Raw genomic sequence first — 26,602 nt, forward strand, 5'->3', positions numbered from 1 at the left:
ATTCGAGTAAGAGTAAATCCCTTACTGTGTCTGTACTTTGTTAGAATTTCGATTCGAAAACTTCCCACAATTTATAGAAATAGAAAATTAATTTTTAGTAATGGTTTTAGTAATGGAGATTTGCTTAGTTCGGAACAACCTTAGACCTTCGAACCGATTACTGAACTAACACAAAAATTTCCCTCGCAAATTTTCTTTTAAATTGAAGGAATTGAAATCTAAATTAAAAAAATTGTTGGAAAGTAATGGTCCATATTAATATTTCCATCAAATTTCTAAACTATTATTGGAACATTTGGAACAAATTAGTCGTTTTTAAATCGAATTAACATGAATGAAATTCGAATATTCAAATATTTCTTCATAAGATAAATATAATGCCATTATAAGTTGGAAAATCTTGTTTTGTTTGAGTTATTTTAACTTTAATTCGAAATAAAATTTGATTTCAGTGTTCATTGGAAAGTTTCATCATTTTGTAATCGTTACTTTTCGTTGTAAGTTAATTATTCTCATTATTAACTTTCAATTACATTTAAAACCTTTAAATCTTCTAACTCCCAATTTTATTGAAAGAGAAAGTAAGTAATATAAGAAGCATTTTAATTTGTTTCATGATAATCAACATTAATTTAGTTAACGTGTCAATTGCTAAAACTTATACCGAGTGTGAGGAACTCGTTTTAAGTAAACTTAAATGTACAACAAATATTAATTTTGATGAAAATAATATTAAATTTTTTTTTCATTAAATTTTTTATAAATTTGTATAAGTGCAGCTAATTGACCATTAAATGTGTATGTACGTAGTTTTATTTTGCATAATTAAATACAATACAATATATAAGTATAATAATTATGTAAATGTAATATTTAATAACATGTTTTTAAGCATTTATTTTGATGTTTGTTAAAATAAGACTAAGATGCAAATTCTAATTTAGTGTAATATAATAATAGTTAGTACATATATGTATTTTATAATAGGTTTCTTTTTATTTGGGTTTTTCGAATTTGAAGCTTACTATGTATAAATAATTTTCAATGTAATTTTAGTTTTATTATTATTATTATGTATTGTATATGTATGTAATAATTAAATAAATAAAACTAAAATATGAGTAATGTTTTCTTTTTTTTGTTAATTATAAAGTAAAGTCTTTTGGTTTTCGACAAAAAACAATTTAAAGCTGTGTGTATTTTTGTTGTTCTTATTGTTTGTTTTCATTTCTTCAATGAAAATAAACTAATTATTTATGATTAATATATTGGAAACAAATACGAATACAAATAAATTAAAAATTTCTGTTTATATAAAAAAGACTTTACCACAAAACAAATTAGAGAGTGAATACAAAAAATAAAAATCTTTAACAAGATCTAGAGAAATAATAGATTTAAGCATTTTTAGTGGGATCTATAATGCCACCAGGGCCGGGAAGACCACTAGGACGGCCGCTAAGGTAAGAGTCAACTTGACGAGCAGCCTGACGACCTTCGGTAATGGCCCACACTACCAAAGATTGACCACGGCGACAATCTGCAAATATTTGATAAACAAATTTTAAAATTATTAAATATTAATAAAATATAAAACAAAAATTACCTCCAGCTGCAAATACTTTAGGATTCGAGGTACCATAATTTCCATTGATGGCCTTAATGTTGCCTCTGGGATCTAATTCCAAGGATAATTCATTGGGTACGGTCTTTTCGGGACCCAAAAAGCCCATTGCCAACAGAATTAAATCAGCGTTGAAATGTTTTTCTGAGCCGGGAACTTCTTTCATACTCCAGCCACCAGTAGCTGTTTTAGTCCATTCGACTTCAACGGTTTTAACAGCCTTTATATGGCCATTTTCGCCAATAAATTCTTTGGTTGTAGTACAATATTGCCTAGGATCGTTGCCCCATTTGACACGCACCTCTTCATGACCATAGTCAACACTAAAATTTTAATTAAATTTTAAAATTATCTCAAATATTGAATTTCATTTAAATATTACCGGAATACTTTGGGCCATTGTGGCCAGGGATTATCATTGGCTCTGCTCTTGGGTGGTTCGGGCAAAATTTCAAATGTTGTAATACTCTTGGCTCCCTGACGCAATGATGTGGCTATACAATCACAGCCGGTATCGCCACCGCCAATAATGATGACATCCTTTCCTTCGGCAGATATAATTTCCTTCTTACCGCCCAATTGTTTCTTTTGCTGAGCTTCCAAGAATTCCATAGCGAAATGTATACCCTTGAGGTCACGATTAGCCAGTGGCAAATCACGTGGCCAAGTGGATCCAGTGGTAAGCAAGACAGCATCATATCTGTAATAAACATCAAAGTGAGTCGTAGTTAAAAAAATTCAAAATTATTATTTTCCCGCCCATTTAATTATCATAAGATCAAGCTGACTTAACAATATTCAAAGCACTCAAGTTTCAGTTAAAATTGTGAATATGATTTAAATCAGAGCATCGAATTAATTAATTCAATTTGAGCTTAATTCACTGCCATTCAAATCCAATTATTAAGCTTCATTCAAAGACTTTTATTTAAAAAGAATTCATTCATCATTAAATTAATTCATAACAGAATTCATTCATCCTTTGCATTTTTCTATTTAATTTTCTATTCTATTTTGTAATGGATTTGAAAACTTGAATAATTCAATAAGGAATTAATTCTATAAAGAACTAACTCTTAAAGGAATGAATTCAATACGTTTGTATTACTAAGGAGATTTGGTCCGCATTTACAATGCAGGAATTGAAAGGCAGACGGACGAAGTTTGTTGGCGAAGGGTTAAAGCGACAGAGTGTGTAGTACATGACCATTTTTTGTTTATCTTTTCCACTCTTCTGTCTGTATATTAAATTCGCGATTGTAAAAGGTTTAGGCAAATGAGAAAAATGAGAAGAATGAGAAAAATGTCTGCCTTTCAATTTCTGCATTGTAAAAGGGGACTAAGACAACAAATTAATTCGTGATGAATGGTTCAATGGTATTGTTAAGAGTTTATATTTAATGTGATTTTGAAAATTAAATTAAAAAATAATTCTTTCAAACTTTTGGTTACAAATAAATTCTCTTCCCCAATACTTACTCTTGCAATAAGGTTTCAGCCTGCATATCTTTGCCCACATGAACATTAGTACGGAATTCAATACCTTCGTCGGCCATCAAATCAACACGTCTCTTGACAACATCCTTGGACAGTTTCATTGTAGGAATACCGTATTGCAATAAGCCACCAACGCGATCATTGCGTTCGAAAACGGTTACGAAATGTCCAGCACGATTGAGCTGTTGAGCGGCTGCCAGACCCGAGGGACCAGAACCAACAATGGCCACACGTTTGCCACTACGTACCTCTGGTATTTCGGGCTTAATCCAACCCTGTTCAAAAGCATGATCAATTATTGCACATTCAATGTTTTTAATGGTAACAGCTGGTTCGGAAATACCCAATACACAGGCACCTTCGCACGGTGCTGGACAAACACGTCCCGTAAATTCAGGGAAATTATTGGTTTGCAACAATTGGCGTAGAGCTTCCTTCCAGTCACCATGGAATACTAAATCATTCCATTTGGGAATAATGTTGCCCAATGGACAGCCATGGGAATTTGATTGACAGAATGGTACACCGCATTCCATACAACGAGCCGCTTGGACTTTGAGATTTTTGCGAACATGAGGGAAATTATAAACTTCCTCCCAATCCTTTTGACGCTCCTGAGAATCGCGATATGGTGCATTTTCACGCTTGTACTTAATGAAACCACGAGTTTTGTCTAAAATGCGATCAGCTCTCTTTTGTTCCAAAGCCACATCCTGTATGGCTTCTTCGATATCCTTGATAGAGGGTTCATTGCTTTTGCCATTCTCAATGGCCTTGACATCGGTTTTATTTTGTTGTTCTTCTTTTTCGGCTTCAAGTTCCTTAAGGGCTCGTTGATAGTCGTAGGGGAAGACTTTGACAAATTTGCCTTGTTCCTGAGCCCAATTATCCATAATTTCTTTGGCGATTTTAGAGCCTGTCTTTTCAATGAAATCTTGTAAGAGTTCCTTGATTAAAGCCACATCGCCGGGCAATTCCAGCGGCAAAAGTTCTACCATTTCGGGATTTACTTTGGGTTTGAAAGAGCCATCGATATCGTAGACATAAGCCACACCACCAGACATACCAGCAGCAAAGTTACGGCCAGTAAGACCCAAAATAAGCACAGTACCACCAGTCATGTATTCACAGCCATGATCACCTACACCTTCAACTACAGCTGTAACACCCGAGTTACGTACGCAGAAACGTTCAGCAGCAATGCCGCGGAAATAAGCGCGACCATCTGTGGCACCATACAAGCATACATTGCCCACAATCACATTCAAATGGGACTCGTAGGGCACAGTTTCAGGTGGTGTAATTACAATGGTGCCACCGCATAAACCTTTGCCCACGTAATCGTTGGCATCACCTTTCAAAGTGACATTAACACCCTTAGCCAAGAAAGCACAGAAACTCTGACCAGCAGAACCTTCCAAGTAAATATCCATACTTTTGCCTTCAGGAAGACCATCTTCACCATATTTGCTAAAATTTCCAAAAATATAAGTTATAAAATTCTAAAGTTTTTCCAAAGATGTAAGAAGTTACACTTACCAAGCAATATGATAGCTGAGTGTAGAACCAAAAGCTCTTTCTTCATTATTTATGCGCATTTTAAGAGTGATATTATCTTCAGAACCATTAAAGATAGCTTGGACTTTGCTAATGAGTTCATTGTCGGAACGTTTTTCCAATTGGAAGTCTTGTTTAACAGAACCGCCTAAGATATTCGTTCCAGGACGCAATTTCAGAGCATCTTGTAAAAGCAACGACAAGTCCAAAGTGCTGGCCTTATGCGAAAGCTTATCAGAGACACGCAATAAGTCCGTGCGACCAATAAGATCTTGGAATTTACGTATACCCAAGCTGGCCATTATTTTACGGATCTGTTGAAAGATAATAGGAACATTTAGAAAGTTTTAGATTTGTAAAAGTTGTCCCAAGTCAACTTACATCTTCGGCCAACATAAAGAAGAAGTTAATGACGTGCTCTGGTTTTCCAGTGAACTTTTTACGCAACACAGGGTCCTGGGTGGCAATACCAACTGGACAAGTGTTCAAATGACATTTACGCATCATAGTACAGCCTGAAAATAGAGTTAAGAAATTACAGTTTTTATATTAATTTAATGTTATGATAAAAACCTAAATGGTTTGCAAGAGGAAAGCTTGTAGAGACTTCAGATTCGTGATGGATCAGGAGTATCTCATTACCTTAGGTACATAGTACCAAAGTATATAGTACATATCAACTTGCATCACATTGAGGCAACTTCAACCTAAATGAGAACATCTCTCACAAATTTCACAGCGGACGGAGGCAACGTTAGGGCTACGCTACCCTTTTAGGAAGCCCAAAAGCCAAGGATTGGTCTATTGAACAACTGATAGATAAGGGAAAATCTATTGAGTACATTGCATGCTTGGCAGCCGATTTTTAATTTGAGTCTATGGAGAAACACCATAAAGAATTGCTACTGGCGGTCAACGATATCCTGAAAACTTTTGAAGCAAAATATTGGAAGATAGAAGCTTATGATAGAAGCTACTTCCTAGCAATTGCAGGACTGTGTTCTTGGACAGAAAGTAAGATTAATCTTCTTTACCAGGATTTACAAGGTGGCGACGTTAAATATGCCGAAAATCGGAGGAGTGGAACTAACATTCGTGGTCAAAGCAAACTACTTGGGCATATTATTGTATAGTAAATTATGTTGGAAGAGGAACACCCAGGAAAGACTCTACGCCAGTAGGGATTAGAATGATTGGATCCGATAGTCTGTTTGAATAGTGATGGAGATAGACACAGTAGCTGTTGTCTTCAAAGGAAACAGATACTCGGATGTTGTATAGACTTCCCGATGAATGCATCATCCTGAAATCCCAGCGAACTTATATAATTATTATATTAGGCAGCTCGAATATAGTGTAAGAGAGCTCTACGTGGGCTAATGGATAACATTACTAGATAATATTTCCGATGAAGTTTGTAATGAGAATACTTGTGCAGAAACTATAGTTTCTGCACAAGTATTCTCAAGACTAATTCTACGAGTAGACTTTTTTCTTCTCTAATTTAAATACGAATCCTTTTATATTTTTAATCCTTTTACAGTGAAAACTTACCCATAACAATCAAAGGAGCTGTACTGAAACCAAATTCATCAGCACCCAAACAAGCAGCGACAGCAACATCGAAACCGGTACGCAATTGACCATCAGCTTGAAGAACCACTCTGTTGATTTGTTGAAAAAGAGAACAAGGGAGGCAGGATCAGCAATGGCAGCATTCAAGATCAAATGATAGCAACACAAAAACATAGAAAACAAAAAAAGTATATTAGAAAAACTTCTAAACAAGTTTAAGTAAAGATTGAGAAAAAATTACTAATGAAGCCGCTGCAGCAGCTGATGAAGAACGATCAAACACGAGGGCGACTAGGGCGGAAGATGCAAGTGAGCAACTTAGCGAAATAGATCAAAGGGAGCAACTAGTGAGATGATTGAATGTGTATCTTGTTTAGTTTTCTAGCAAGTAATGCAATCAATATTAAGCTTTTGACAACGATGACGATTTCTATATTTCTATTCAAATATTTATTTCGTTTGGTCATTTAGAAAATGTGTTCATGCAAACATTTCGTGAACAAATTTTAACGCTCACGCTCCAGAGACACACACACTCATATGCATTCGTACACCACCATTCGTACAATGTCCACAATCCAGCCATCCAGTTTACGCTCACATGAATGATGATGTGTTTTGTGCTTGGAACGTTCATTCTCAATCCTTAAATGCTTTGCTCTGCAATCTCCAGTTCGCTTTATTTTATGAAGCGAGTTATGAAGCGTGTGTGTGTTCATTTCGTAAGCGTTATTGTTTTCTCAGAAATGTGCAGAATTTTTTTAAAATCACTTCTTCTAACCGTTTAAAAATTGTGATTTGATATGCTTTCTAAATGAAACGCGACGCGCGAATTCTTTGTATTTTGAGTACGCTCACTGTTTGTTTGTTTGATTGGTTAAATCCTCTCCGACGACAAGGCCGTTGAAGAAGCTTGTTATCTGGATAACCAGGTTTTTTGTAAGTTATTGTATATTTATTTATATGTAGTTTGTTCTAAATGGTTAATGTTGCTAAGCAAAACACAGAACATTGACTAACTCACCTTGAACGTAGATTATTCAAAACCAAAACTTGATGAGTTTCTGCCACACCCAACTCCCAAGGTAGACCGGCACTTTTAATGCCAGTCCAGGAACTAGCACCAGTACCACCATCATGACCCGAAATAACAATATGTTCAGCTTTGCCCTGCAAACAAAATTAATTAAAAATCTAGTTTACTCCGAATATAAAGCATACGAATGTAGTATATACCTTAGCAACACCAGATGCCACCACGCCCACACCTACTTCAGATACCAATTTCACTGAAATGCGAGCATTGGGATTTGAACATTTCAAATCATAAATAAGTTCGGCCAAATCTTCAATTGAGTAGATATCGTGGTGAGGTGGTGGTGAAATGAGACCAACTCCAGCTACTGAGTGACGTGTTTTTGCAATTTCTTTGGTAACTTTGTAGCCAGGCAATTCGCCACCTTCACCTGGTTTGGCACCTTGAGCCATCTTAATTTGCAAATCATCGGCATTGGCCAAATATGAAGCGGTAACACCAAAACGACCCGAAGCAACTTGTTTAATAGCAGAACGACGGCTATTTTCGGGATCTTGATCTGTAAAAGGTACAAATAAGTGTTAAATGCAAAGCCTTAGCTGAAACTCAAAAAATGACTTACTTAAATAACGATCTGAGTCTTCGCCACCCTCACCGGTATTACTTTTGCCTCCTATACGATTCATCGTAATGGCCAAAGTTTGATGAGCCTCCAGCGAGATACTGCCGAAACTCATGGCACCAGTAGCAAATCTACAAGGAAATTTAGATTAAAAAATGTCATCGTTTTGTTTTTCACTGCTACTACCTTTTCACAATTTCACTAGCTGGTTCTACTTCAGATATATCGATTTTTTGACGATCACTAACAAATTCCATTTGACCTCTTAGAGTACATTTCTTAACACTGTTAAGAGTGGAAGCCTTAAAGGCTTCAAATGCATTCGCATTGTTAGCGACAGCTGCTTCTTGAAGACTAGCAATCGAAGCTGGTTCGTTGATGTGGGGTTCACCACCATGACGCCAATGATATTGGCCAGGATTACGCAGTATACGAGTATCGGCTGAAACTTTGCAATAAGTCATTTGGTAGCGTTCCAGACCTTCGCGAGCCATAATTTCCAAAGTCACACCGCCAATGCGTGAGGCGGTGCCACGGAAACATTTGTGAACAATGTCACTACCCAAACCCACGGCTTCAAATATTTGAGCACTTTTGTACGATTGCAGAGTACTAATGCCCATTTTGGCCATAACTTTTGCAATGCCAGTATCAATAGCCTGAGCATAAGCTGAATAGATTTGCTTGTCGCTGACATCGGGGCTAATGACACCATCATTACGCAAGGCTCGGGCCAATTCAAATGTCAAGTAGGGGCAAATGGCATCAGCACCATAACCCAATAGCACGCAAATATGATGAACTTCGCGAGCTTCAGCAGTCTCGAGGATAATACCAACCTTCATGCGTTGATAGGTCTCAATGAGATGATGATGTAGAGCACCCAAAACTAAGAGCGCTGATACAGGAGCTTTGCCATTTTGGCCAGCATTGCGATCAGACAAGATCAAGAGTTGATAGCCAGTAGTGGCTGCCGCCTCACCCTCACGACAAATGCGATCAATACAGTCAACGTATCCCTGTACGCCTTCTTGAAATTGGAATGTTATGTCCAAAACCTTGGTTTTCCAACCACGATGAGTGTTGCGTTTCAAGAGATTTGTATCTGGAATGCTCAAAATTGGATTGTGCAACCAAATGCGATGGACTTGTTCAACAGAAGGCTGCAATAAATTGCCCTCCGGGCCAATGGGGCACTGCATAGACATGACTACCTTCTCGCGGAATGGATCGATGGGAGGATTGGTAACTTGGGCGAACAATTGCTTGAAGTATTCATAAGGTGTTGGTTGGAATGTTGAGAGACAAGCCAAGGGAGCATCATTACCCATAGAACCAAGAGCCTCTTTTCTGAAAATATGTAAATCACACAAAACCATGAAAACTAATTCAAATTAGTTGTGAAATTATTACTTCTAATTACCTATTCTTGAACATTGGCACCAACAACATATTAACCGTCTCATTGGTGTAACCATACAGTGAGAGCCGAGGATCCAACATGCCATGAGTAGCTGGATCAGTTGTCGATTCCATAATGCCATTGGCATTATCCGTATTAAAGACATTGGCATTGCGAATTTCATCCAAAGTTATCTTTATAAAGAAAACATAAAGTTTAGTATGAATAATAAGTTGGGAATATATTTGAAGACCTTAAAACATAAATTAAAGCAACTGATTATTTAAAGAAAATAAAGCTTGGAAATAAAAACTAAAGAGAACAGCCACAGCTTTTGAGCGCTTCATTCCATAACGAAATTTAGAAAATTTTAACTCACCATCTTTTAAAATCCAACATTTTTAATTTGATTAATTAATTGAAGCATAAGAAAGGAGGATATACGAGTATTAATTATTTATTATTTTGATAGTTTCATAAATTAAATATTTAGTTAAGTAATATTAAATAAACAGCCCAATTATGAATAAAAAATTCCGCGGGAGTTTGTTCCCCGGGAGTTTTTCGCATTGAATTTAAATAGGAAAAATGAGAGAAGGGAAAAACTCCCGGGGAATTTTTATTCATAATTGGGCTGAAAGTGTATTGGAATAGTGTTGAAAAAAATAGCGATACTTTTCAATACTCGATACTTGATTTAAAGTCATGGCTTTTTTGTTTCACTTTTAAAAACCCTACGAATATCCCCTAGCATTTATACGATGCCTTTTTTCAACTATGCTTGCCTTTGCAACCAATCAAAAAAGAGCTCAAAGCAGAATATCAAAAAAACTCATGAAAAACAGAAATGGAAAAATGAAAAACCCATGGCTTTAAGCAAAGAATATAAATCGTAATGCTTAAAGTCATAATGTAAATGCCCCCATACTATATTTCTCAATACTTCAATATTTGTTATACCCTTCACCTTCGTGAGAAGGGTATATATAAGTTTGTCATTCCGTATGTAATATTGTGGATCCTTATACAGTGAGTGTCACTCAAAATCGTACAACATATTTTTTTTTTCAATATTATGAAATTATACAGGCAGTAATAGGTGATTATATAAAAAATTAAAAGTCATTTTATTAATTGGAACAAAAAATATGTATTTCAACAAAAAAGTTAACAAAACCTCAATTGCTTAAAAAAATATTGATGAAAATTAAAGAACATCACAAAATTCATATTTCACTTAAATTCGTACCCTTATATTAAATTATAATTAAAACTTTAAAAATTAAAAAAAAAAATTAATATTAAATAATCCTAATACTTTGTAGGGTATCCTTTGCTATTTTTTAGTGCCTGTATGATTTTAAATGAAGAGCTGATATTCTGGGCACCGACAGTGTTACCCAATTTTTTTATTAATAGATAAGGGCAATTAAAATTATACCATATTTTCTGATAGGTAATAGCACACAAAATATTAAAATAACATTTTAAAATATTTCCAAAACATCAACTTTCTAAAACTAATGAATAACATTTTACTACGATGCTGTACGATTTTAAGTGACATTCACTGTAGATAGCGGAGTCGATTAAGCCATGTCCGTCTGTCTGTTAAAATCAACTTTCTGAAGCCCCCAAATAACTTACATACACGATTCATACACCAATATCTTTAGGTTCGATTGATATTTAAAATCGAGAAAATCGGTCCACAAATGGCTGAGATATAAGGAAAAAAAACAGGACAACCTCGATTTTTGACATATTACTAAGTCATTAATATATACAATATGGATATCTAATGATAGATATTTCAAAGACCTTTGCAACGACCATAGTAAGTAAGTTGGACCTACAATGGGTCAAAATCGGAAAAAATATTTACAAAAAAGCAATTCGTAAATTTTTTTTCCAAAAAATTAAAACAACAACTTTGAAAAAAAAATAAATTTTGTTTACCTAAAAATATTTAAAATTTGTATTTTGAAGTATATTTTGGTGTAGGGTATATTTCGGCACAGCCGAATATAGCTCTCTTACTTGTTTTTAATGAAAAACGAATACAACGAAACAAAAAAATAACAAGTTTATTGACATTTTGATACAAAAAAGCTATGTGCATTTTGATAAAAATTTTATTCTACATTCTGAAAGCCTTATTTATCGTGCATTTACTCACTAATCCGCTTTCGACTATCTCATTCGGTTTAGGAGTTACCAATAAGAGCTATGTGTAAATCATATAGAAAAAAATAAAATAAAAATTTAAATAATACCTGTTTTTGATTAAAAAGGAATTAAATCGTTTAAGGCATTAATTTTATGTGAAATAGCTATATCTTTCACGTAGTAACCAAGTCTGTCGCTTTGAAATTATGATATCTGTCATGACATATAATAAGCGAGATATATGTACAAAGCAATCAGGGGTAGAGAGAATTTTTTATCGAGCAAACTTTTGAATGATAAAGCAGGGTTGGCAAACATGGTAAAATTGTAATTTTTTTGGTACATTTAAGCTGAATTCACCCATGAGTTTCAGAAACATTTTTTGTTCGGAACAATTTTTTTTTATATGTAGTTTGACATTCTATTTTTGAGAGAGACTTCAAACTACATATAAAAAAAAATTGTTCCGAACAGAAAATGTTTTAGAAACTCATGGGTGAATTCAGCTTTAGTTGGCACTACCACGAGTCTTTTAATACAATTTCAAAATAGTGGCCTTTTTTTATTGAATTGTTATCAGCAATTTCCTCAATGTTCTGTTTTTTGTTATGTTAATTCGAAGGATACAATTGCATATAAATATCGATTCCTGTAGTAAAATTCGTGTAAATGAAGTGCATAATAAATTTAAGAATTAAGTCCCTCATTTGTACACAAATGGATGCATATGTACTAAATTCTACATAGCTGTTTCAAAATTTGGTATTCCGAAAAAAATATATAAAATTATGAAGTTTAAATTACAATTTTGGTAATAGTGCAAGCCGAAGAGATGACTAATATTTTATTTGTACACCAGAAGCGAGAAAAAATACATTAAAAGTCTAAATTTACAATTAATTTATATTAGCGGTATGCACTGTTAAGTGCGAATGGTCTAGCATCATTGCAAATGCAAAATTTTACCGTAATCCAATAACAAAATACACACAAAAACCTTTACAATTTTGCATTTGCAATGATGCAATACCATTCGCACTTAACAGTGAATACCGCTATTGTGTTGTACTTGAAGACTTATTGAATGGGAAGGAGAGGAATTTGGATAGTATTATTTAAAAATATATTAAACATGACAAGCCTTGAATGGTATTTGTCTATTATTAAATAAAGGTGCTCAATATAAATTCGTCTATGTTCATAAAATAGAAGACGCTTTCAGTAATATATTTACCAACTATTTTCGATTCCGTTATTCAATATAACCTAAAACTAATTATACTATTGATAATTTGTGGTGCAAATAATATAAATAAAAGGACAAAGTACGCCGCGCAGAGTGATATACTAAATATTTTCAGAATTCTCCTAAGAATTCTTTCCAATGATGTATTCAAAACCGCCTGTTATGCGCATGACATTGCGATATGATAATGGGAAGGGATTAATATATCCTATTTACAAGAAAGAGGAAAATCTCAGACAATGCGAATCTCATCTTTCAGAACTTGGCGGTTATGCACCAGTGTTATACGAACAATTCTGACTTCTGCATCGGAAAGAAATTAAGACAGTGATGTATAACCATTAGAGATACAATGACAACTATCTCGACATAAATCGTTGAGACAATTTGTTCAATACAACCAATCGATATAATGGTAAAATATGAGACATCCATTTCTGCAACTGGATTGATAGCAACGGATGAAGACCGGACACAACAGACATCAACAAATATTGAACGTCTTATGCCCGTAATTTCAATAAATAAATAGATATCTATCAGTGCTTAGTTACTTGTGGAGTAAAAATATTTGGTAATTTTTACCAGTAGATATTGATTTGAAATTAATGTCAAGCTAACTTTTATGCCCGTAATTTCAACAAATAGATATCTATTAGTGCTTAGTTACTTATGGGGTAAAAATATTTAGTAATTTTTACCCATAGATGTTGATTTGAAATGAATGTCAAGTTACCTTTTAGATAAATTTAACTGTTGGGTATTTTACACCGTAGATTAAATTGAAATTACAGGCATTAGGCAAATATATCTGCTGGGTATTTTACACCGTAGATATCTGTTTGTTGAAGTTACGGGCATTAATAAGAGGCAACATCATTATGGAGAGCTGTGATAGAATCGCTAACAGCTAAGCATTGACTGTATCATTAGAAATGCTGACATAATACAATCCAGGAACCAATATGTGTATAGACTCAAAATAGAATAATTAAAAAGTTCTGGATTTCAAATTGAAAGTTTATGTCAAATATTCCGGACAGTATTATAATGTAAGAAGGAAATAAATGTGGTCTCAATTTGGGTCCCAAACCATAATGGGAATCAGACAAAGACCCAAATACCGTAAAGGGATTCCAATAAGGATACAACGAATAGCATCATTAATTTTAGCAGAGTTGTATTGAGAAGCTTAATAGGGGACCTCACTGGTCACATTAAATTGAATTCACACCTTGCATGCATAGGCATTTCGAACAATGTATTCTGTAGGGAATGCAGTGAGGAGGGCGAAACTTTGAAACACTACTCATGCCAGATTCCGACTTTTGGACAAATATTATTAATAGTTACGTCTGCTAAATCAAATCTAAAAACCGTACATATTTGGTCAATTTACAAGGTCTCCTATCATGTCATATTGTCATAATGTCCTAATATTTCACAATGCCTTTCAAGCAAAAACTGTCCTAAAATAATACTACTCTGTATGCTATGTTTATTGTGTTAACGCCTAAGAGTCGGTTAAGCTGAGCCGCTGAGTAGTGAACTATTAGGACATTGTGACAATATGACTGATAGGAGACCTTGTGAATTGACCAATTATGTTGTACAGCTTATACTATACAATTTTCAAATCGGAAGGTTCTGCATCGAGGTCAAGGGCATGAAATTGTGCTACTTCAACGGGGTTGGTCCACAAATCCATTGGACTAAGTGAAGTAGGATAGGCTGGGCAGTTGAATATGTGAGGGGTATCATGGGGACACTGACTGGGAATATATTTGGAACTGCACGGTCTATGCGTGACCAGTAGGCATTGAGCCTGTCATATATACCCTACGTACATATTATAGTGCTTACAGTGTTACCCTAAATGTTTGTTTAAATTTCTAATGTAATGAACTTACCTTTTGTTGCAACCACTCCGAATGAGGCCGAGATTTGGCAATATAAGTCTTTAGCTCAACATCTTGAATGAATTTCTTCTCTTGAGTATCGACCAATAACATACGGCCTGGTTTCAAACGACTCTTCAAGGTAACTTGAGAGGGATCAACATCATAGACACCAACTTCGGAAGCCATAACCAAAATATTCTCCTTGGTGACATAGAAACGAGATGGACGCAAACCATTACGATCCAAAACGGCACCAATATAGCGACCATCAGTGAAGGAAATTAGAGCAGGACCATCCCAGGGTTCCATGACACACGAGGCCCATTGATAGAAATCACGTTTCTCTTGGGGCATAGTTTTGTCATTTTGCCAAGCTTCTGGCACCATGGTCATGACTGATTCGGGCAATGTACGATCACTAGCCTGAGTTAAGAACTCCAAAACACAATCAAAAGAACCGGAATCGGAGAGATTGGGTTCCACCACCGGATAGAGTTTCTTCAACTCATCACCAAATAATTCGCTCTTCATGACACCTTCACGAGCCTTCATTAGATTCACGTTACCGCGCAGTGTATTGATTTCACCATTGTGAGCCAAAACACGCAAGGGATGAGCTCTCTCCCACGAGGGGAAAGTGTTGGTGGAGAAACGTGTATGAACCAAAGCCAAATAGGTTTCGAATTCGGGATTCTTAAGATCGGTATAGTAATCCCAAAGTTGATCGGATGTAAAGAGACCCTTATAGACAATGGTTTTGGTGGAAAGTGAACAAATATAAAAACGACGACCTTCTTTGGCCAACTCGTGGCTGGCACGTTTTCTCAAAACGAATGTCTTGCGCTTGAAAGTCACATCATCCATACCAGCTGGACGAGTAACAAATACTTGACGTGAAAATGGTTCCGATTTACGAGCCACCACACCGATGGCATTCGTATTCGATGGCACATCACGCCAGCTCAACACCTCTACTCCCAAAGACGTTGCTAATGCATTAAACTCCTGCTCAGCCTCTTTGTGAGTTTGATGATCCAAATAAAAAATACCAGTGGCATAATTACCAAGTTCTGGCAATTGAATGCCCTGAGAAGACCTGTAAATGAAATTAAGTAAATAAATTTGTAAATTAGTATCACATTACTGGAAAATTAAGGATAATTTAATCAAGTTATTTCTATATTTCAAATTGAATCAATTACAACGCCACACAGCGTATGAGATATCATGTTGTCACTTTTGCCATTGTGTACACCATTTCCCATATTGTTTGAAGCGCATCAATGAGACTGGTGTAATAGTATTCAAAGCATATAGAGGACATATAATATATTAAATATTATCCTTCCATTTTTGAAAAGGAAATTATTCGTTTTGAAAAATCGCTTGTTTTTGAAAACACGCTATAATTTCTACATATTTCCAACTGATTCTATATTTTTTGAAAGAAAATACTTTGAATTAAATCGGGTAGGTTCCAAGAATCATATTAGGGCTATATTCTCTTTATAAGAGTAATCTGGAAAGCACTGTAAAATCTAGATGTTTTCCAGAATGCCGAAATATCCAAAATCAGCAATACCTATCAATTAATTGTTAATTAAGCTACGTTTGGCACCCAACTAAATTATCAATTACACAGGTCAACAGCAAAAAAAGGCTTCACTAACCACTATATAGATTGGATGCATCATGGTTGCCTAAGTACAAAAATGGTAAAATTTTTTAATTCTATGGATAGATTTTTTTAAGATTTTTTCCCTAAAATATCGGGCTAATCCGATATTATTGAGGTAAACTTAAAAAAGTTCTAATTTACATAACCTTTAATCTGTTTATATATTGCATTTTAATCGGCTTAGTAGTTTCGGAGTTATAATAACAAATTGAAGCAAAAAATATATTTTTTACGTAAAAATAGCAAATTTATTTTGTTTTAAAAAACTCATGAAAACGGCAGAAATGGTTCAGGTTTGTTACTTTGTCGCAAAGCCGCATATAATAGAAACAAAATGAGATATCGATCATAAAAATCGATGGATTATTTTCGAATTTATTCACAATTAAATGAATTCTCTTATTTTCAGAAAATTGCATGTGCGTACAATCGTGTACTTTGAGTGTACATTTTACATGTGTTTTGTTTTTGTTAAAATTTTGGTTACAATAACAAAACACATGTAAAATTTTCTAAGTTTACTTCAATAATATCGGACTAAACCTTTTTGAGTTATCATAAATTATGTGGAGAAACATATAAAAAAATTAAATTTTTTTTAAAAAAAAATCTATCCATAGAATTAAAAAATTTTACCATTTTTGTACCTAGGTAACCATGATGCATCAAATCTATATACTGCTTAGTGAAGCCTTTTTGATGTTGATCTGTGTTATTTTACAATCAAAAAATTTACAACGAATGCCAGCTGATTACGGTTTAACGAAATCTTCCATTACATTTAATCGAGAATTACGTAAAATAAAATTGTGAAATAACTTCATGATTTTGCAAAAAATATGTATTGGTTGATTGATAAGTTTCAAAATACTATTGGAAATGATGTTAATTTATGAATGCAAGCTATCTGATACGGAAATAATGAATACAGAGACTGTAATAGTCGGAATTTTTTGCTTTATTTTTTATTAATACCCCCCATCAGAATGGGTCTCGTACAATGTGACGTAAATGATGGTGAGTGATAATTCAATTAAATTAGTAACAAACAACACTTTTTTTTTAACTGATGCAATTCAATTTTAAAACCTCATATTTCATTTATTTAGAATGTTCTTTGCAATGATGTTTTAAAGAATGCAATTTCATTACAAGCTCATCATGCACTCTTTGCCATCCCAATCAAACAAATATTTCATTACTTATCAACTTTTTTATTCATTTAATTTTATTAGTTTGATGGCACATTGTGTGTTTTTTCACACATATGTATTACATACATAAATCAAGCTTTGAGGGGGGTATAAAAATTAAAATGTTTCATTAATTACCATTTAATACGTTGGAAAGTAGTATTTCAGATTGTGAGTGTGTGAAAAGCATTTCTTATCGCTTTTAAATAAAGCTGAATTAAAAACCCGGCAGACTACTAACTCACGTTTTTACAGATGGTGGTTTGGTTCCTTGAACTTGTTACTTAACAATTATAAAAATTAACTATACATATTATTAAAGTGATTGTTTTTTTTAATCAATTCAGGCATTTACATGCTAATAAGGAAGTAATTTAATCATAAATTGTATCAATTTCAAAAAATTCCTTAGAATTTTGAAAGATTACATGAAATGATTAATGAAAATTTCATTAGTTGTCAAGTAAATGCGAAAGAATTTTGAACTTAATTTTTCACAGTTTATTAAAACAAAATATTGTTTAAATTTTTTAAATATTACCAAGACTGACTTGTTTTATTTGAAATCAAATCTACCTTAATTGGAGTTTTTTAAGACTTCAATTTTTTATTTATTTATATTGGGTATATGAATTAAAAATGCGCCAATTTTTAAATTTTTTAGCTTTTATTTTGAAACATTTGTACAATATAAATTTATTCAAAGTATTGGCCATTGTTAGCTATAACCTTTAACCATATTTCTGGCAACATATGGACAATTCAACGAGAATGACTACTACGACCGAAAACCCAAAAACCCATCAAAATTTTTTTTCAAGATGATTTGAATAGGAGTAAACACTAAAATATTACTATGTGTAATATTACAACACTTTATTGGCATAATAATAATTTAAACTGACTATATTTAATTTTTTAATTCAATTGGCATGATTTAGGCTAAAATTGCGGTTAAAACTAAGCTCGCAATTAGCATATAGTATGAAATGAATTTGACTCTGATTGTTTTTTTGCTATTGTCAAATTGTTTATTGAAACCGAATGTACATATATTTTCTATTAATTTTTTTAGTTTTTGTATACATATGTATATTTACAGAATATATATTGTTACGAAATTGTACTTGAATTCAAATATAACGATTTTAAGGGCTGATTTAAAAGTAGCATAATGCTTTCAAATAACAGTGCTGTAATGGCAGACTGTAACATATCTGTGGGCATTGTTAAATAAAAGCTTTCAGTTGATTTGATCGTAAGTTGGCAACGCTGTATTCGAATATTCAGTTAAAGAACATTGTAGAAAGTACACCACAGATGGCGTATGATCTAGAATATTCGAACTTTGAAAGAGATTTCTAGATGGTAATGCAGTGTTATAAATAGTGGCAGAGGTTGCAGTCGTGAGTGAGGTTATCAGAGACGCTTTTCGAATAAACATCAACTAAGTGCCTTAAAGTGTGTTGTGTTTTTTTCAAGTAAATTCGTGTACATTATAAATTGTGTCTGTATTTCTGAGAATTTATAAACGTGTATAAAAAAACATTGAGTGGCTATTTAATTCTGTGGTTGTTGTACATTTTGAATAAATAAAGAGTTGTTACAATTTTTAAACTACTAAACGGCTTTTATTTGCAATCAAAAGTATCCGGTTTATTTAAAGGAAATAAACCAGCGTTTTGAAAAGGTTAAAACGTAACAATATTGTTTTATTATAAGAGAAAAATCTGTCACGTACAGTATGTCACGTACGATATTAAATTTTATTTATTATAAAATCATCCAAAGATTGTTTTTATTTAAATATAACGGATTGTAAAGGAAAAATATTTCGTTTAGTGTAAGAAATTAAAAGAAAACATAACGCCTCTCACGATTCGAAAATTTTCGCATATTTATACATGTACCTCGAAATGACTTCCGTTTTATGTCACGTACGATATACCCTTATTTCGCTCAATATTTTGGACAACAATATTTCGAAAGAACTTTTTATTATTTTAAAATATAGTACCCTCTGAATGGAACATAAAGACCAAATTATTTTTCAGATACTCTTATTTTTGCAAAATCTATTCCACTATATAGGCGTACAAATGTCACGTACGATGATATTCTGAGCCAAAAGAAATTATCATCTTTTGAGGCCAAGAACGAATTAAGCCCATTTCAGATACTCTGTTCCAAAGTGAAGCGTATCTTAGAGAGACGCTTCTACATCGATCGAAACAAATAGTAGTGAGACACGGTCTGGACTATAAAGCGGGCGAGTCAAAACATCCCAACCACTTCATTCTAAATATTTTTTAACAGGTATTGCAGCATGTGGCCGAGCGTTGTCATGATGGAATATTATGGTTTCATTAATGGCCACATATTTTGCGCATTTTTCGGCCAAGCTCGTTTTAAATCAGTTGCATTCGGTACAGGTTATCTGTGATGGTCTGGTCAGATTTCAGCAGCCCATCAAATACAGAGAATATACATAAGATCTCTTACGCTTCGGGTTATCGTAATGGATCCATTTTTCATAGCAATTATTGATTCACATGTCGGACATATAAAATCGTTTTTCAAGGTCGCTCAGCTTCAATTCGTAAGGTACCCAATATCCCTGCTTTTGGATGTATTCTGCTGCATGAAAACGTTTTGAAATAGCTGATTAAGTAGCTCCCAATGATTTGGCAAGCTCTTGTTGAAAAGTAGATAAAATTCTCTATCCATTGATATATAACATGTCTTATGTTTTTTACGTGTCAAATAAATTAGGATCATGGAATACTTTTTTGAAAAATATGACAAAAAATGCTTTTTATTGAATTTTGCATAGATACAAATTATTCAAATTGAAATAAAATTTTTATTTATGAATATTTTTTAATGAAATTTCACAGTTATGTAGACTTTTCTATTTAAAATGGAAAAATAAAAACAAATTTTGAAATTTGTAATCAAGTATCCCGAAATTCCCAAAAAAATCTTGAAAAATCACAAAAATGGGATTTTTTCGTTTTTTGGGCGGGGTTATCGGAACCCTTTACAAAATAATTAAGAACTTATTGGGCCATCTAAAATAGGTTACTATTTTTTGATATCGAGTATGCGATTTGAAAATTTTTGCCCTAAACTTGAAGTTTACATAAAAAATAGGCATTTTTTGAATGGACCTGATCCCGTCGGTATCAGAAATTACAAATGTTTTTTTTCATTTAAAATATTTGGCGTAGAGTTAGATTTTCAAAAAGTACAAATTCATTATACATCCTCTTAGAAAATTTTTAGATAACTTAAAAAGAATAAAAGTACTTTTATCCCAAAAAATTGCGAAAAATCGCCTTTTTTAATTTTTTTATATTCAAATGCATGTAACTTTGGACTCAGTCGTGGACTTCTTTCTATATTTGATATATAGATCTATTGTTAATCCTATAAAAGAAAAATGGATAAAATCGGAGAATATTTGGAACCGCGGTCACCAAAAAACTGGTGTGAGGTGGGTAAAAATGTTGAAAATTAAATTTTCAAATGCGAATATCTCCTAAGCCATAAGAGATAATTGATAGCTACGACGAGGTTTTATGTAGTGCTCGACGAGGAGATTCCGTATGTGTAAATTTTTAAATCGGAACACAAACGAAGAAATAGGATCATTTAAAAATTGAACATACCCGAAGTGTCATACTTTGGGAACCCCTGGTGGGGTCATGAGGTACAAATTCAAAACTTAAACTCGACTACACTTCCTCTTTGCGCATGTGAAATTTCATTCAAATCGGAGTAAGGGTTTAGAAGTTACAGATTTATTTCCCTCTTTTTTATTCTCATACCAATGTGCGTTGCTGTAAACTTTACAGTGTAAAGCAAGTGGGAAGTGGAAATAAAATAATATTTTTTTTGCTATATCTCAATTCGCATAGTCGTGAAAAATAATCAAAGTAAAAAATTTGGCTTAATAATCAAAGACAAAAATTGAGCTTAAAGATGTTTGAAAAAATGTATAATATTTTGACATATTTAGTAAGAACTGGCTTCAAAAAAGACTACATCCTACATCTGGCAATAGCCGACAATAGTGATTTTTTAAAAAATATTCTAAGTTAAAGAAGTTACAAGTAACAAAGTTTTCCTAACCCGAGGTGGCAAACTTTGGAACTTTGGTATCTCACCTTGTATTCTAACAGGGTGGTCACAAATATAGTTTTCTTAAAGCCTATGTAATCCTCTATGATCGGAGTACAAAGTGGTAAAGATTCCACTTTTTTTTTGCGATTGTATCCACTGTGCGCCAGGATAATGAAACACGATATCTTAAACTTTCAGTTTAGTTGGGAACATCCAAAAATTTTTTTTGTGGCACACTAATGTACATATTTCTGGTTTCGGAATTATCTTTATTAAATCAAGCCGTGATTCATTAATTATATTTAATTGTATTTGCATGACAACTAATTGCGTGCTTGAACCTGAATTAAAACGGGAATGTATTTTAAAAAAGGTTATATGATTATTTTTTTTGCAATATTTGATTATTCTCCACTTAATTTCACTATTTTAATTATTTTTGTTAACAGGTTAACTAACATAACAAATTAATTTTAAAAACTATTTTATATATTAGGGTGGGTCAATTTGTTTTGGGCGTGAAAAAACGTGACAGGCGTATAGCTAAATCGGAATCTACACTAAATTCTAAGAAAATTACCAAAGGAAACTATGGACTAAAATCAAAACCTAGCTCCCGCTGAGAGACTTCAAAATACACGTTTAAAAAATTTCACTGTCCAACAAATTGAGACTTTTTGATTGGAACATAATAGCGACCCTATAATTCTGTTAGGACATATTGAGTAGATCATTTTTGTAGATTAAACTTATAGTCCAGCTGGTCTGATTTTTTTTACAGTGGGTCTAAGTTTTAATTTTTTGATCGAAGGGTGCATTATACTAACTGAAAAAATTGTTGTAAGTTAATTTCTGAGAGAATTCTTATTGTCAGCGTTATTTACAACTTTGGTATCTTTGGTGACCCCCACTGAAATTTTCCGGCAAACATTTTGGTAGAATATTTTAATCCTTAAATGTCCTTTTTTAAAGGATTTTTTTTATTTTCTCGAAAAAAGGGTCAAATTGACCCCTAAAGAGTAGAGATAGAGGGTTAAGATCTTCCAAAAAATGATCCCACGATATAACTCTGACAATAAGAATATTTGCAAATGGCATCTAATTCCCATCAACAGCTAAAAAAAAAATTATTAAGCAGTTGAATTAGAATTTAGTCACTACCCTGTTGATTTTGATTTCAAATCTGTGTAGATAGATAAAATGGAAGTAAAAAGTCTTCATATATTGTGGTGTTCATATTATCGCGAGTGCACTGTATTGTTTAAAAATGATAGCAACTTATATTAAACACTGATTTTTGTGAATTTATTAAGCTCATTTCTAAGATAATATTGTATTATTACATGATTATTACAGCAAATAAATGGCACATATTGGATAATTAACAGACAAAAATATTTTATAGCTTTTTGTCATGAAAAATATAAATAAAGAGAAAAACGTTTCCAAATAAATATGTGTTTATTTATGATTTGTTTATTAGACGATAATGGAGGGATATAAACGTAAAAAGTAGAAAGATAAATGAGGCCATCAGCGTAAAAGTGGTTGCTGTTCAATTTTTGAAAATCGTTTTTTTTTAGTCTCTGAAATTTTCTGTATATTATTGGTAATTTAGTTGTATTAAGGTACGGTCACACATGGCAAATATTTGCTCAAAAAAGCGTAACCACTTTTTTTTAGCAAAATTTGTTTGACGTGTTTACTCTTACAAGTGTTTTGTAAGATCAAACAGCATCAAATAAAAAAAACAATTTTTTTTTGTTTTGAATCATCCAAAGTAAAATAAGTTTTTGAAATAAATAAGAGAATTCAAATATATTTTATTTAGTGGTTACGTTCTTTACTAACAAAAACATATTTTCAAATTTCAATTTTCAAACGCCTATAATTCGGAAATTATAAGACACAAACTTTCAAGCCGAGCGTTTTCCAAAAATATAAAAATCTTTGAAATCGGATGGGAAACAAAAAAATGGAACGTGTTTAAAAATTTTATATATCGAAGGTACCCCACTTTGAATTTTTGCACAGATCATAATACATATAACAAAGTAATGTAGTGGTGTAAGTTGAATATACCACAATAACCTCAAATAATTGTAAATGTAAATATCGGGCCCCAACTGTAAAAACACAGTTATATTGTAAACACTTTATTGAAATGTCTGCGTACTTTTTGTAAGTATTTGGAACACATTATATGGTATAAATAAGACAACAATTAGAGAACTAAAATCACTACTACGCAAAGATACATAAAAACGGTAACGAGTTACTTTTACCCGAAACAATTGAAAAAATTCACTATGTGGTGTTGGCCGATTGGACATTGAAAGTGCGAGAGATTGTGGAAGCCATAGCCATCTCACATGGCTCAGTGGTTTAAATGCAACAACAACCAAAGGAATCCAAGGTGGGTTTGTCAGCCAATAAAGTCATGGTGATCGTTTTTTGAGGTATAATCCACATTTACTACCTTCAAAAGGGTATAACAATCAATGGCGAATATTATGCCAACTTATTGGGTCGATTTAATGAGGATTTGAGAAAAAAAACTACCGCTATTAGGCAAAGAATTGCTCCGTCGTATTCTCCGGATATAGGCCCGAGTGACTATTTCTTGTTTCCAAACCTGAAGAAATGGCTCGGCGGAAAGAGATGAAATCATATCACAAACAAAATTTCTATTTACACGACCTCGACAAATCTAATCTTTTGGAAGGTATAATAAAATTGTAGAAACTTTGGACAAAGTGTATAGAGCTCAAAGGAGACTACGTTGAAAAATAAAATGATTTTTTTATATGTATTTTCCGTATTTCTCGTACAATTAATAGGGATCGTTGTTAATATTTACCCCTACAACATTAAATTATATATATATTTATTCCAAGGTTAGCTACTGATTCAAAACGGAAAAGCTCATTTGGCTTATTTCGGTAACGGTATTTTAATCATAACAGAAATTTTATTTTGAATTATTTATTAAATTTAAACAAATTAAGAAATCAAGAAATATTCCCTTATAACCGCATCTGACAAAGCTTCCTTCGTGGTATAATTTTAAGTCCGTATTTTTTTTGTAGGAGGCCTAGTACGAGACAAGAAGCCATCACAAATTACGGATTATGACTGGAAAGATCATCGACCAAGAACTGTCAATCGATCTATTCCTTCATAAGTAAGTCGGAACTCTCGAACTAAACTCCTAAGTTTTATGGTCTAAACCATAGAGAAACTAGAAAAAAACTCAAACAAAAAAATTACCCAAATGAGTGTTGTTTTTATTTTCAGATAGTTTTTTTACTAATACCACTTAGGTTTTTGACAACTGAGTTAGGTCTTTGACAGGAGTGTTTCCGCTTTATGTATATTTTCTATATGGTCTAAACCAATTAAATAAAATTGAGTTTTGTTTGGTACTCCACCATGTGTCAAATTATAGGTTATAAATTATAACCAAAACGAATGCATATGGCCAATCCAACTTCGAGAAACCTAAACCAATGCGAGAGTGAAAAGCATATATAAAAGTATATATTGTCACTGTATATCTCCAATAATTGAGTCAGTAGTAAAGAAAGAATAACTTTTTAAAATGGGGGCGATGGATGAAGTTCTATGTAAATCTACATTTTAATCGATGACTAAAAAAAAACATTTATTTAACTTTTTATTTGAACCGATTTCATAAGAACCAAGACAAGTTTTATCACGAAATTCCCTTAATTTTCAATTTTATTACACATATGTAACTACGTATAAAAAACAAGATTGTTTTCTGTATACCCCTAAAAAAAATTCCATTATAATGTAAAATTAACTTAATTTAAATAATTTAACATTTTATTAAATGCATTAACCAGAAACAGGTTCCACACAATTTTCGAAAGTGTGTGGGTTATTAAAAAAGGAAATAAATTAAATTCCTAAGAAGTTTAAAAGTGAATTCTTTCTCTCAAATTTCTGTCTCAAGTACATGTATGTATAGTAGATGCGAATTATTTTACAAACGTGTGAAAATTTCAATGCAAAATTTAATATATCTAAAAAGTTAATAAATATTTACTATTTGCTCCACAAAATACTTAATAAATAGTGCATTGAAATTGCATTTAATAAATAGTATTTAGCCATAAATAATAAACTAAATTAGCACAATTCAATATGAAATGAAATAATAATAATTTTCAAGGTCGACGAATACAAACTGTATAAATATGAACTTGTAGACGACGACGACCAAGCAACCTATTTAAACCTCTAATAAACTGGAATGAAGAGAAATTGCAGGTATAATTAGTATCAATATGCGAGTAACTTAAATAGAAATAAATTATAGAGAAAATAAAAACAACACAAATAGAAATAATTGCAATGCTAAATTAGCAACGATCGAGTCGTATTTGTCTAACAGATGTAGACAAATACAAGGTATATGTACTTTATTTTGTAACATCACTTGACTTGATTGTCTGTCCTCAATTTTTAATTAGTTAGTTGAACTTTATGTGAAAGTCAAACTAAGATAAAATGTTTGTATGTATACGAATTTATAGTTGAAAATAGCTGATTTTGATTATTTGGATATTTAGCACAAACAGGAAGTTTAAATGATTTTGGAAAGGTGATCTATCTATGTCAGACATTTCCTTTTAGACAAGTAGTTGTGTAACTGAACTAAAACTTGACACTTTAAATAGAAAATCAAGGAATTTTAAATTTTAACTATTGTATTTTATTAGGAACCTACATTTTGTATTCATTAAATTGCATTATAGTGGAGATAGTACTAGAACACCAATTTAACACAACGAACTTAATTTTAGAGACTGGGAAGATGCATAGAAAGCGATCTTATTTTGATTGACAATACGATTTAAAGTTCTATTATTATGTAAAATTTTGAATAAGTCTACAGTATTTTGAAAAATAACACTGTGTGTAATTTTTTGAGTCATGGAAATATAACCA

The 26,602-nt window shown here is 32.6% G+C and overlaps 1 protein-coding gene across 2 annotated transcripts in view; it reads right to left on the bottom strand.

The window, feature by feature from the left end:
* Positions 1 to 600: 600 nt before the first annotated feature.
* LOC135953129 (uncharacterized) overlaps positions 601 to 26,602 on the bottom strand; it is an 80,293-nt gene continuing 54,291 nt past the window's right edge. For both annotated transcript variants that reach the window (XM_065502819.1, XM_065502818.1), the window contains exons 4-16: positions 14,639 to 15,725; positions 9,335 to 9,507; positions 8,098 to 9,261; positions 7,912 to 8,042; positions 7,490 to 7,848; positions 7,278 to 7,423; positions 6,233 to 6,342; positions 5,060 to 5,193; positions 4,661 to 4,992; positions 3,104 to 4,591; positions 2,007 to 2,324; positions 1,607 to 1,947; positions 601 to 1,540 (exon numbers count right to left, since the gene is read on the bottom strand). In XM_065502819.1, the coding sequence (XP_065358891.1) occupies positions 1,398 to 1,540; positions 1,607 to 1,947; positions 2,007 to 2,324; positions 3,104 to 4,591; positions 4,661 to 4,992; positions 5,060 to 5,193; positions 6,233 to 6,342; positions 7,278 to 7,423; positions 7,490 to 7,848; positions 7,912 to 8,042; positions 8,098 to 9,261; positions 9,335 to 9,507; positions 14,639 to 15,725 (5,926 nt within the window). In that variant the 3' untranslated portion in view covers positions 601 to 1,397. The remainder of the gene's footprint in view (positions 1,541 to 1,606; positions 1,948 to 2,006; positions 2,325 to 3,103; positions 4,592 to 4,660; positions 4,993 to 5,059; positions 5,194 to 6,232; positions 6,343 to 7,277; positions 7,424 to 7,489; positions 7,849 to 7,911; positions 8,043 to 8,097; positions 9,262 to 9,334; positions 9,508 to 14,638; positions 15,726 to 26,602) is intronic.

This window comes from Calliphora vicina, chromosome 3 (assembly GCF_958450345.1).
Source record: "Calliphora vicina chromosome 3, idCalVici1.1, whole genome shotgun sequence".
NCBI lineage: Eukaryota > Metazoa > Arthropoda > Insecta > Diptera > Calliphoridae > Calliphora > Calliphora vicina.